The following is a 12028-nucleotide window of genomic DNA, read 5'->3' on the forward strand; positions in this document are numbered from 1 at the left end:
AAAGATTATGGCATCAGGGTTGACAGTGACCTAAGAAGATACTATCTCAAGAGATTCCACCCCCAACTTAGCATAAGAATTATCTGAGACAATATAAATAAGATGAAAACAGGGAGGCAAACCATAAGAAACTCTTCACTCTAGGAAACAAACTAAGGGTTGGTGGAGGGGAGGTGGGTGGGGAGATGGGGCAACTGGGCGATGGGCATTAAGGAGGGCACTTGATGTAATGAGCACTGGATGTTATATGCAACTGATGAATCACTAATTCTACCCCTGAAACTAATAATACACTATATGTTAACTAAATTGAATTTCAATAAAAATTTTTTAAAAAATAGAGCCATCTTCTGAACCACCACTTAGATCACTAATTCAATAGATGTGGGATGTATCCTAGAGATCTATATCTTCAAATATTACCAAATTGTGATGCAGCTGGTTCATGAACCAAGATTTGGAAGCTGCAGCTCTAGAACAATACCCTTTATAATATCTTCATCAAGCTATGGTCTAGCCTCATGCCTCCCAAAATGGTTTTCTCAAAACACTAGCTTCTCAAGGGCTTTAAAAATAAACTCTATGGTAAAGGGAGTTTGAAAATTATTGCATATTAGACGCCTTACTTTAGAGCTCACAATTCATATTAGCATAGTGAAAACTAAAAATTTCTATGGTGAAGAAGATTTTTATTCCAATTTTTAACCAATGTTTTCAAAATTTATTTGATCACATAAAAATTTTTTCATAACACTAACAGTTTCCTGGGACAGAAAATCTTGATCTTGACTGACTCATTGTGAACACTTCCTGTTACCACCTTCTAGAGCAAAATTATTTCTTTCCTGCAAGGTGAGCCTCTAAAGAGGATGTAGGTCTAAGCACAGTACCCCGAATCAGCCTGTGAGAATGTGTACTCTCTTTGGGTAAAGAAAGTGAGGGTCAGTGTCTCTCCTCATCACTGCTAGGTCATCTGGAGATAATGAATCCAATCCTCTGCTTCACCTTGGGTCAGCATTCCTAGTTACATTTCATGGGCTAACTTCATTCAATTTCACAACCTTCTATATCTGAGATTTAAAAATGTATACATGTCCCTGTTTACCCATTATACTCAATCTATTTTTTCTCTCCTTGATTTGAAAGATAAAACCAAGTTTCTCACAGAAATCTGAGAGGATTTGCAAAAGCCACCACCTACATAGTGTATAAGCTTTAGAAAGAGTTCTCCAGTGTTGTGTTTAGAAAATAGAGATAGGGGAGAAGTTCTATAAGAGAATGGTCACAGGAAAGTACGCAATGAATGATGGATAAAAAGGAAATGAATAAAGGATAGAATGCCCAAGGGGCTAGTTGATCCTTTGAAGATTAAAAAGGGAACAAAATAGGGAAAGTGCATGATTTATTATATGTTGGTTATTCCTGAAATGAATAAATCTAAAATGATAGCCTCACACCCAGGAATTTCCTGATACTCTGTACAGAATGCCATGTGGACTACTGCAATCTCAAAAGAAAAAGGGTTAAGTGAGCACTAAGGAACACATGCATAGTCCTCAGTGGCTCAATGGATCCTAGAGAAAGGGAAAAAAGGAAAGTCAAATCAACTTCTCTTAAAAAAAAAAAACAACCTTAGGGGCTTAAGTCTTGGTCATTAGTTTGGTAGGTCCATAAACTAGTTTTCTATCAATTAACCTGGAATTGATCAGAATGGTCAGGGCTTAGTGACCTTCACAAAACTCACAAGATAATCATGGTTAACCCAGATGCCAATTTCAATCTTTATAATGAAGGATGTTTCTCCTCAGGGAAAGGAGTGCCTGTGTCCATTATTCAAGATAGCCCAGTTCTCTTTTCAAAAATCTGAGAAATGAATAAAAAAATATATGACTCAAAGAGCCTAGCATCAGAGCAAATGAAATTGAATAATATAGAAGGGTATTTCTTTAAAACTGCAGAAAAACTCCCCCCAGTAGGTCACAATTCTCATAACGAACCTAGATGTCTATAACGAAGTTTCTATACCTTGGATATAAATAATAACAAACACAGTAAAAATAAACTTTAACAAATTCTGCCTCTTTGTTTCCCTAGCTTTCAAGATTCCAAGTGAAACATTGAAAAAAACAATTGTTATTTTCCATCAATTATATGTGCTATGACTTTCTGAAGATATGTTCACCCTTGACTCAGATACTTATTTCATCAATCAAAAGACAACATTTCGCAAACCAATTACTGAGGTAATTTACTTTGGGAAGTGTTTAAATGATCAGTGTATTGATTTTTATTCTACTTCCAAATAGAAATTATGTCCAAAATCTGGTGGACCGTGCTATAATCACAAGCTATAAATGCAGGCTGAATTAAGGTCAGTGTTGATAGAAAATGCCCAATGCGGACAGATAATGTAAATATTGGAGAATATATGTATTGCATTTAAGAGTTAACTATGTGTTATTTTCCTTTCTATACAGTTATGTTTTATATATGTTTATGTTTTACTCTGACCACTTTTTTTTTTAAAGTAAGCTCTATACCCAACATGGGGCTTGAACTCATGACCCCAAAATTGAGACTCGCATGCTCTACAGACTGAGCCAGCCAGTTGCCCCTACTCTGAGCACGTTTAGAAGTTGTCCACAAGTTAAAGCAATGCTACCTTGATTTGCAATGGAAAACATGTAATTTTGAGATGATGCATTTCCCAAAGTTAAAGTTTGTTTGTTATCATAAATATTTATATTTAATTTTCTTATTATCTTAGTTCAAAGTTTTTACTTTTTTATAACAGATGGTCATACAGTAGATAAACTAGAGAACTATATCCTATTGTTTTCAAGATTTCAGTATGCTATTTTTTATATGTCAGTTTCTAGATTTCCACATTTTCTGCAAGTCACCTGAAACATAAAAAAAAGAAGGTCCCAGTATTTATGGATTGCCTAGTGCGCACCAGGATTTTCACATGAGTAAGAGCCATTTTTGGTGTCCCTGAATGTGTGTTTCTTCCCATAATGGATATGTTCTCCAAATTTGATAATTGTGACCAGTTTTCCCCAAGTTTTCATGATAACCTCAGCAAGACACTGTAATGAGCTAATTAGTTTGTAAATCACATGATTGACTGTTAAGAGATTTCCCAAATAACATTTTGGCCTCCTTACATCCAGTATAGGAAAACAGTGGAATACAAAGAAATATGACAACATCATAGGTAGAAAACATTCTCCCAATCCCAGAAGAGGCAGGAAGCTTCGAGGGGAAGCTGCCTTAGAGAGGGTTCTCTCCTCTCCTGCCCTGAGGAACTGGATCTGGAATCTCCTCACTTCAGAACAGAGATTAGAGAATACTTCCAAGGTTGACCTACTTGGGTGGTTTGTGCCCTAGAAAACCCCTCCTCAGACATGTTCTAATAAGCCCCACTGGGACATCTTGGCTCTCCTCGGACTCCCTATTCTGCTCCCTGTCTCCGTAACCTGCTCTCTCCAGCATCTCCACAGCTTGACTTGTTGCTTGGAATCAGCTGATTTTTCAGGGTCCTTTCTTCCCACCTCTGCTGCTCCACAAGGGGCCCAGATTACAGTGGGGAGAAGCCGAAGGACAGAGGGGAAGGCCGGGAACTTCTTCACCATTACACTGGTTCTGCTTCCTTATATGTTCACCTGAACCATCTGCAGATTTGGCGATTAGGGCAGTGCTGGGATTCATGAAATCCAAATAATGCCCAGTATTCAGGGACTGTAATGACTGATGTCTCAGAGGTGTGTTCTGTGGCTGGCTGTGTTGTCTAATCGTGGGTCCTGCTGGGGATGAGAGCAGAAATAGAGAACTGCTTTGTCTGTCCTTCCCAGTGGAGGTGGGCATGCATGCATCTCACAGCCCACCCCTCCAGTGAGCCCTCAGGTGCTACCAACTAGGTTGAGGTCATCAGAGAATAAAAGCTCCTTTTCTGAGGACTCTGCCACATTTTTGATCAGGCACAGAAGTGAGGGTTCTTCAGCTCCCACAGAAGCTCCCAGAAAGCAGGATCCTGCCCAACTTCAGGTGCTTTTCCCTTCTGAGGTCCTTGAGTCCAAATGTGGGAGCTAACCAGGTTACCTTATTATACTATATCATTAATTCCTGTTAGACGTGTGGTAGCACCTACTCTTTTGTGGACTATCACTTTGTTTGTGCCAATCTTTATTTAAGTGTTGGAAAGAGAAATAGTCTGTGTTAATGTTAAACATATATGCTCATCTTTCACATTCTGTATGAATAGTTTCAGCGGAAATTCAGATGTACATTTTATGGACAAATTATATAAAGGCGTTTAGGATTTGGTTGATTTGTTTCATTGGTGGAACATCCATGTGATAGACATTTACTTGAAAAAGATGACACTAACAAAAGGAGTGGGTAATTTCTGTGTCATGGATTTATATAGAACATAAGGAGGGGCGCCTGGGTGGCTCAGCTCAGTTGTGTCTGACTCTTGATTTCGGCTCAGGTCATGATTTCAAGGTTGTGAGATTGAGCCCTGCATCAGGCTCTGCACTGGGTGTGGTGCCAGCCTAAGATTCTCTCTCCCTCTCCCTCTGCCCCACTCATACTTTCTCTCTTTCTTTCTCTCTCAAAATGATAGATTATAGATAGATAGATAGATAGATAGATAGATAGATAGATAGATAGATATAGATAGAACATATGGAATAATCTTCCTATCCAAAGAAAATTACAGTAGGTTATATTATAGAATGATGTTATATCAGGAAAATTAACATGTTGGTTATTGTATAAATTATGCATTTACTTAATGTCAAACATAGGCACAGTTCATACTAAATCTATGAGATATTTATTGCAATGGAAACCAAGCGGATACTAAATCTATGTCATATGCTTATGTTTCATTAAGCTTAGCATTAAGGACATTTAGAATGTATTCAATAAATATGTGTAAATGTTAGATTTTTCATAGCTTGGAAGATTAGTTTTTATAGTGAGGATGGGAAAAGTATAGAAAGGGGACCAAGGTGTTAGGTGCTGGTGTGTGAGGTGGGAGGAGGATGACATACTCAATAATACTTTAAATTTTCTTTTTATAGGATTCTTTTTTTTTTTGCTTAATGTATATCTTTTTATTTATCACTGCTCTTTCTCCTGAGGCACATTTTTACAAGAAAATCTTCACAAAGCTCAGTACCATCGACCTGCTTCACTATGTGCTTCCACAGTGCCTGGTACATAGGAAGCACTCAAGAGTATGATCAACTATTAACCTTTAACAGATTCTTGAATAGGCTATCATTACATGGAACTGACACTCAGTTCTTTACGGTTCACAATAGTTCTTCCATCCAGAAAAATCACTTATCCTATCAACCCTTATCCCATAAGACAACTTGGCAAAGTCTTGGCTTATAACTATAGAAGCAATAAGATAAATTAGTTTTCAGTTTTTCCTTGCTACTTGTAGGTAAGCAGCCCTACAGTTCAGTGGAGCTATAGATTCACAATAAGTGATTACTTTAGAAATTCTGCTTCACCCAACTCCACTACTTTAGAAGAGAACTTGCCAGCTCACCACCCTTCAACATTTACTTTTTGAAACATAGCTTCCATTGAGTTCTGATGTTTATATAGGAAATGATTTCCTTCTTAGATATTTATTCTAGAGCTTTAGTTTTGCCTGATTATTTATTAGCTTCCATTGAGTTCTGATGTTTATATAGGAAATGATTTCCTTCTTAGATATTTATTCTAGAACTTTAGTTTTGCCTGATTATTTATTAGCTTCCATTGAGTTCTGATGTTTATATAGGAAATGATTTCCTTCTTAGATATTTATTCTAGAACTTTAGTTTTGCCTGATTATTTATTAACCAGACAACCAAAGTTTACCACTTTTGAAATTCTGAAATTGTACATATATAAACTTATGTACATCTCTGTGCCCAAAGGTGACATTTGGACCTGGAACCCATCACAGTGTTGAGCCACTACCTTAACTCCCCCAGCCCAGAAGAAATTTAATCTGTTTGCCTTTCATTTGATTGTTTTTAACTGATACATGTCATATAGGTATCAAAGAAAATTTTAAAAAATAGATAAAGGAGAAGTATATTCAGAATTTAATTGTTTAAAACACTTTGTAAATCCTTCAGTTAGTCTTATCAAATTTTTAAAAATCGATTTTAATACATATCTCCACGGGTGCAATTGTTCTAAATTGTTATACTTTACTTCCTTTGGGAGGAATGGGCTGAACTTGACAGGATTATAGTAGAATATATTTTAAAAGAAATCAAATCTAATATAAAGAAATCAATTGTTAGATGTTTATTCATTTGTATTCATTTATTTGTCCCTTTGACAAATGTTTATTAACTGTCAGGGTATAAAAATTAACAAGCCTATTCCACTGCTTTAAAAGAAATCAAATTTGAAACAGAGCTACTGTACTGAAAGAATATTAATGTACCCCGGCCTCCTTTTTATTTGGCTTTAAATTTAGCTGTCAAAAAGCCATGGTTTGTACTCTATTTTTTTTTTCATTTATGTTTTCATGTTGAGGGAATAAAGGAAAATTGGGAAAAGGAATTACTATTTTATAAGTGGGTAGCTTTGAATGTATCCATATCCATGTATTTTCCTATGCCTATGTGTTTAAAAAACAAATTTAGAAGATTTGTTAAGCATAGAAATTGTTAATATTAACCTAAAATCAAATAAACCCTGGTCATATGTGAAGAATTTTTAATATATTATTTAAATTACTTCTATGTCCAGATGATTTGATAATTTATCAATAATGTTTATAAGAAAACAGATACCTCATCTGTTGCTGTTAGGAAGGGTTCTGTTTCTTTTCCTGCATCTTGCTTCAGTGAGGTTACCCGAGTCTAGGGTCTGGTCCTCACTTTTAGGTCCAGCTTTGGAAATCTATTCAGGAACTCTATCATGGCACCCAAAGCACAATGGGATAGTGCATAAACCAAAGTATCTAAATGTTCGTTTACTTAAAACTCAAGATGAGACTACATAATAAGCAAAGAACTTTGCTGTTCAACACATTCCTTCTTTGTGGAAATATCTACTCAGAAAGATAATTTATTACCTAATGTTTTGATTGGTGAACATGAAATCAAAGCAAGAGAGGCTAATCAGAGATCTTTCTGAATAGGGGTGCTGGTCACCCACGCCATCCCTCTAGGCTGTAGACATAGAATCACCAGGTGACTAGGATCATTGTGACGATTGGTCAGGCTTCCTGTCCCCGAAGGTCATTAAAGATGCACAGACAAATGCTGCCTCTCTGACCTTGTGTCTATGCTCCATATTGATCATCTCCTTTCTTTCCCCCACAGTCTTTCCCCAGACAGGTGGCCCACACACCTGACTACAATTGGCTCACTATCACATCCTCCTGCTCTTCCTCCCTGAGATTGCATCAAAGCACCCTGACTGGACATTTGGAGGCTCCCAAAACTCTCCAGTCAAATATTTACTGATACTCTCTTGTTTATCAAGTCTATGATAAAATTTATAGGCCAAGTATTTTATCACTAATTTGTTGATGTGTCCATTTCTCAATAGGCAAACTGAATTACCAATGTGTCAATAATTTGATTCTATTAGCTACTTATAAAGTGTGCTGCAGTCAGCCACTATTTTTTGGTTTAAATAGAATTTCTTATGTTTTGGGTTTCAGTTAAAATGCATGTTACAAACATGAAGGATTGAATTAACAGCATCATGTTGTACCTGACATCCCCAGTACTTATTTTATAATGGAAATTACACCTTTTGACCACCTTCGTCCAATTCCCTCTCCACCTACCCACCTCCTGTGGTGATCAGATTGTTTTTCCCTATGAGTTTGGTTTCGTTTGTTTATTTGTTGTAGATCCCACATATAAGTAAGATCATACAGTATTTGCTTTCTCTGTCTGATTTATTTCACTTAGCATAATGCTCTCATGTTGTTGTGAATGGCAGGATTTCTTCCTTTTTATGGCTGAATAATAATAATAATAATCTATTTATCCATCGGTGGGTACTTTGGTTGTTTCCATGTCTTGGCTATTATAAGTAATGCTGCAATGAATATGGGGGTGCAAATAGCTCTTCTGCATAGTGTTCTCTTTCACGTATATTCCTAGAAGTGGAGTTGCTGGATCATGTAGTAATACTATCTTTAATTTTTAAGGAACCTCCATACTATTTTCTTTAGTGGATGCACCAATTTACATTCCTACTAACAAGACACAAGGGCTCCCTCCTCCAGCATTTGTTAACTCCTGTCTTTCTGATGTTTGCCATTCTGACAGGTGTGAAGAGCTATCATACTATGGGTTTAATTTGCATTTCTCTTATGATTAGTGATATTGAGAACCTTTTCATGTATTTGTTGGCTAACTGTATGTCATCTTTGAAAAAAATGTCTATTCAGTTACTTTGCCCATTTTGATTTGATTATTGGGAGGTTTTTTGGTTTTTGTAGTTGTTTTTGCTACTGAGATGTATTAGTTCTTCATATATTTTGGATATTAACCCCTCATCAAATATATGGTTTGCAAATATTTTTTTCCCTTTTCATAGGTTGTCTTCATTTTGTTGATCGTTTCTTCTGCTGTGTAGGAGCTTTTTAGTTTGATATAATCCCACTTGTTTATTTTTTATTTTGTTGCTTGTGCTTTAGGTGTTATATTTAAAAAATCATTCCCGGGGTGCCTGAGTGGCTCAGTCAGTTAAGCGCTAGATTCATGATTTCAGGTCAGGTCATGATCTCGGGGTCCGGAGATTGAGCCCTGCACTGGGCTCCACGCTCAGCCAGGAGTCTGCTTGAGATTCTCTCCCTCTCTTTCTGTCCCTCCCCCTACTTGCACACCCTCTGTCTCTAAAATAAATAAATAAATAAATCTTCTTAAAAAAATCATTGCCAAAACATGTCAAGGAGCTTTTTCCCTATGTTCCTTCTAGGAATTTTATGGTTTGGGGTCTTATATTTAGGTCTTTCATCCATTTTGAGTTAATTTTTGTGAGCAGTGTGAGGTAGGGGTCTAGTTTCATTCTTTTACATGTGAATATCCTATTATTCCAGCACCATTTATTGAAGAGAGTGTCTTTTCCCCATTGAGTTTTCTTGGCTCCATTGTCAAATATTAGTGGATCATATTTGTATGAGTTTATTTCTGGGCTCTTGATTCTTTTTCACTGATCTGTGTGTCTTTTTTTATAATTGTATCATATTGTTTTGATTACTACAGCTTTAATATATAGCTTGAAATCAAGAAGGGTAATGACTTTTGCTTTCTTCTTTCTCAGAATTACTTTGATTATTCAAGGTCTTTTGGGGTCCCTTAAATTTTTTGAATTTTTTTCCTACTTTTATAAAAATGTTGTTGGAATTTTGACAGGGATTGCATTGAATCTATAGATGGCTTTGAGTAGTATGGACATTTTAACAATATTAATTCTTCTAATCCATGAACATGGGATTTAGATTCTGAGAGTAACTCAATCATGATTTCAGCTGAAATAAGTAAAATTGTTTTCTTTTCCAGGACCACTCTAATTGAAAGCTCCTCTGTTACTGATTATTTCTGCTATACAGTAATTCTCTTACAGATTCGTACATATGTAGCTCTGAGACAATCCATATTTCCTGATTATTTTTTATTCCATCGCAGTATCAATGGCTCAATATAGGTAATCACTGGTGACATATTCCCTTCTATAAAACTAGATGTCAGATTAAGAATTTAGCTTAAAGACAGACTCTTAATTTAAATTTGTTTACATAGGTAAATCAATCTATCTTTCTTTCTCTCTTTCTCTTTCCTATTTTCCTTCCTTCCTTCTTTATAATTCAGTGAGGTCTTAAAGTTGTTTCCTAATAATTTTGCACACAACAAAAATTTATGAAACAATAAATAAAAGAGTTGTTTTACAATAATTGTGTCAATAGCTATCTGGTTCTCTCTTTAATAGTAAAATGGAGAAAAATCAAACAATGGTTATAGAATTCATCCTATTAGGATTTCATCTTGGCCTGAAGATGCACATATTCCTTTTTGGGCTCTTCTCCCTCTTCTACACCTTCACCCTGCTGGGGAACGGGTTCATCCTGGGGCTCATCTGGCTGGACTCCCGACTGCACACCCCCATGTACTTCTTCCTCTCCCACCTGGCCATCGTCGACATAGCCTATGCCTGCAACACCGTGCCCTGGATGTTGGTGAACCTCCTGAAGCCAGACAAGCCCATCTCCTTTGCTGGCTGCTTGACACAGACCTTTCTCTTTTTGACATTTGCTGTCACAGAATGTCTTCTCCTAGTGGTGATGTCCTATGATTGGTATGTGGCCATCTGCCACCCCCTCCGATATTCTGCCATCATGAGTTGGAGGGTCTGCATCACCCTGGTGGTGACTTCCTGGGCATGTGGCTCCCTGCTGGCCCTGGTCCATGTGAGCCTCATCCTGAGGCTGCCCTTCTGTGGGCCTCATGAAATCAACCACTTCTTCTGTGAAATCCTGTCTGTCCTCAAGTTGGCCTGTGCTGACACCTGGCTCAACCAAGTGGTCATCTTTGTTGCCTGTATGTTTATCTTAGTCGGGCCCTTCTGCTTGGTTCTGGTGTCCTACTCACGCATCCTGTTTGCCATCCTGAGGATCCAGTCCGGGGAGGGCCGCAGAAAGGCCTTCTCCACCTGTTCCTCCCACCTCTGTGTGGTGGGGCTCTTCTTTGGCAGTGCCATTGTCGTGTACATGGCCCCCAAATCCCGCCACCCTGAGGAACAGCAGAAGATCCTTTTCTTGTTTTACAGTCTTTTTAACCCTACGCTGAACCCTCTGATCTACAGTTTGAGAAATGCAGAGGTCAAGAGTGCCCTGAGGAGAGTGCTGTACAAGGAAAGTCATTCCCAATTGGAGTGACATTGGAATCACCAGCCTAAGAGTTTGATTGCTGCCTAAATCCAGAAAATTTCACTACTCTCATCTTAGATGTGCCTAAAGGACACAAGAGCAAGCCCAAAAAGGAATTAAAACTTTTTTGAATGAAAAGTTTTAGATGTGTTGTATTCATGGATTATCTAGCAAGTGTGATTTTATCAGATATGATTTTTTTCTTTTATTGCTCATTGAATTTAATATCTGTGAAATTAAAAATGGTTTTAATTCATTTTCTGGGTCCCAGAAGTAGAATACAGTCTATCTACCTCTCTAACCTAAGTGTTTAAACTCACTAACCACATATATCATAAGATTTGGAAGAAAAAAAAAGCTGCTGTGAAGGACAGTCATCCCCCCAAACCCAGAGGCACACTTGTCCATTCTCCTAAAATTGTACTTGTCCTGATAAAGATAACTGTTAAATAATAACTCAGATATTTATTTAGTGTGTTGCATGATGGTGAGAAATTTTGGATGAAAATGATTGATTCAGGGAGTAAATGAGCAGGCTGAGTGAAGGAACAAAATCAATGCAATGTATATAGGACAAAGGAGAGGAGAAGGAAAAATCTGTAGACAGTGTGAGAACAGTGCATATTGTTCACAGCTTCAGAGATAAACTTGTTACTAGTAGCTAGCAAAGGAGCCAAACTGGGCATTCTCTTGTTGAATAGGCTTATAAGGGGTATCAAAGAAAACAATTTGGGCTGTTTATGGATTCTCCAGAAAATTTTGAGTGTTTTGAGTGTTGATCTGTAAATTATGTAGATATACAGACTATCTCAATATGTAGTTTTCTGGTGTCTTTTTATCAGCATTTCCATCTGGGTTGGTCTGCATGTGCATCATTTCCCTCATTAGGTGTCTCGAAATAGGAAATTTGACCAGAGACTGTTAAGTGGCTAGTATAGCATAGCTGGCTATTCCAGATTGGTAGAGGATTGGTTTTTATGGATTCCTTCTACAGTACAGATCCAATGATCAGGGATGAATCCTATACATTTCAGATGGATTTGTAGGGTGTTACCTATAAAATCCACCCTCTTTTAAAAAATATTTTATTTATTTGAGAGAGACAGGGACAGA

General features: G+C 37.2%; 1 protein-coding gene across 1 annotated transcript; it reads left to right on the top strand.

Moving 5' to 3' along the window:
- Positions 1–9230: 9230 nt before the first annotated feature.
- On the top strand, positions 9231–11172 carry LOC118532564 (olfactory receptor 2A1/2A42-like). The gene has a single exon (XM_036087238.2). It carries the CDS (start codon positions 9983–9985, stop codon positions 10922–10924), a length of 942 nt encoding a protein of 313 aa, XP_035943131.2. The 5' UTR covers positions 9231–9982; the 3' UTR covers positions 10925–11172.
- Positions 11173–12028: the final 856 nt, after the last annotated feature.

This window comes from Halichoerus grypus, chromosome 12, assembly GCF_964656455.1.
Source record: "Halichoerus grypus chromosome 12, mHalGry1.hap1.1, whole genome shotgun sequence".
In the NCBI taxonomy this organism is placed as follows: Eukaryota; Metazoa; Chordata; class Mammalia; order Carnivora; family Phocidae; genus Halichoerus; species Halichoerus grypus.

What these genes read in the sequence shown, in the direction of transcription:
- LOC118532564 (XM_036087238.2), top strand. Translation starts at nt 9,983, where the DNA reads ATGGAGAAAAATCAAACAATGGTTATAGAATTCATCCTATTAGGATTT.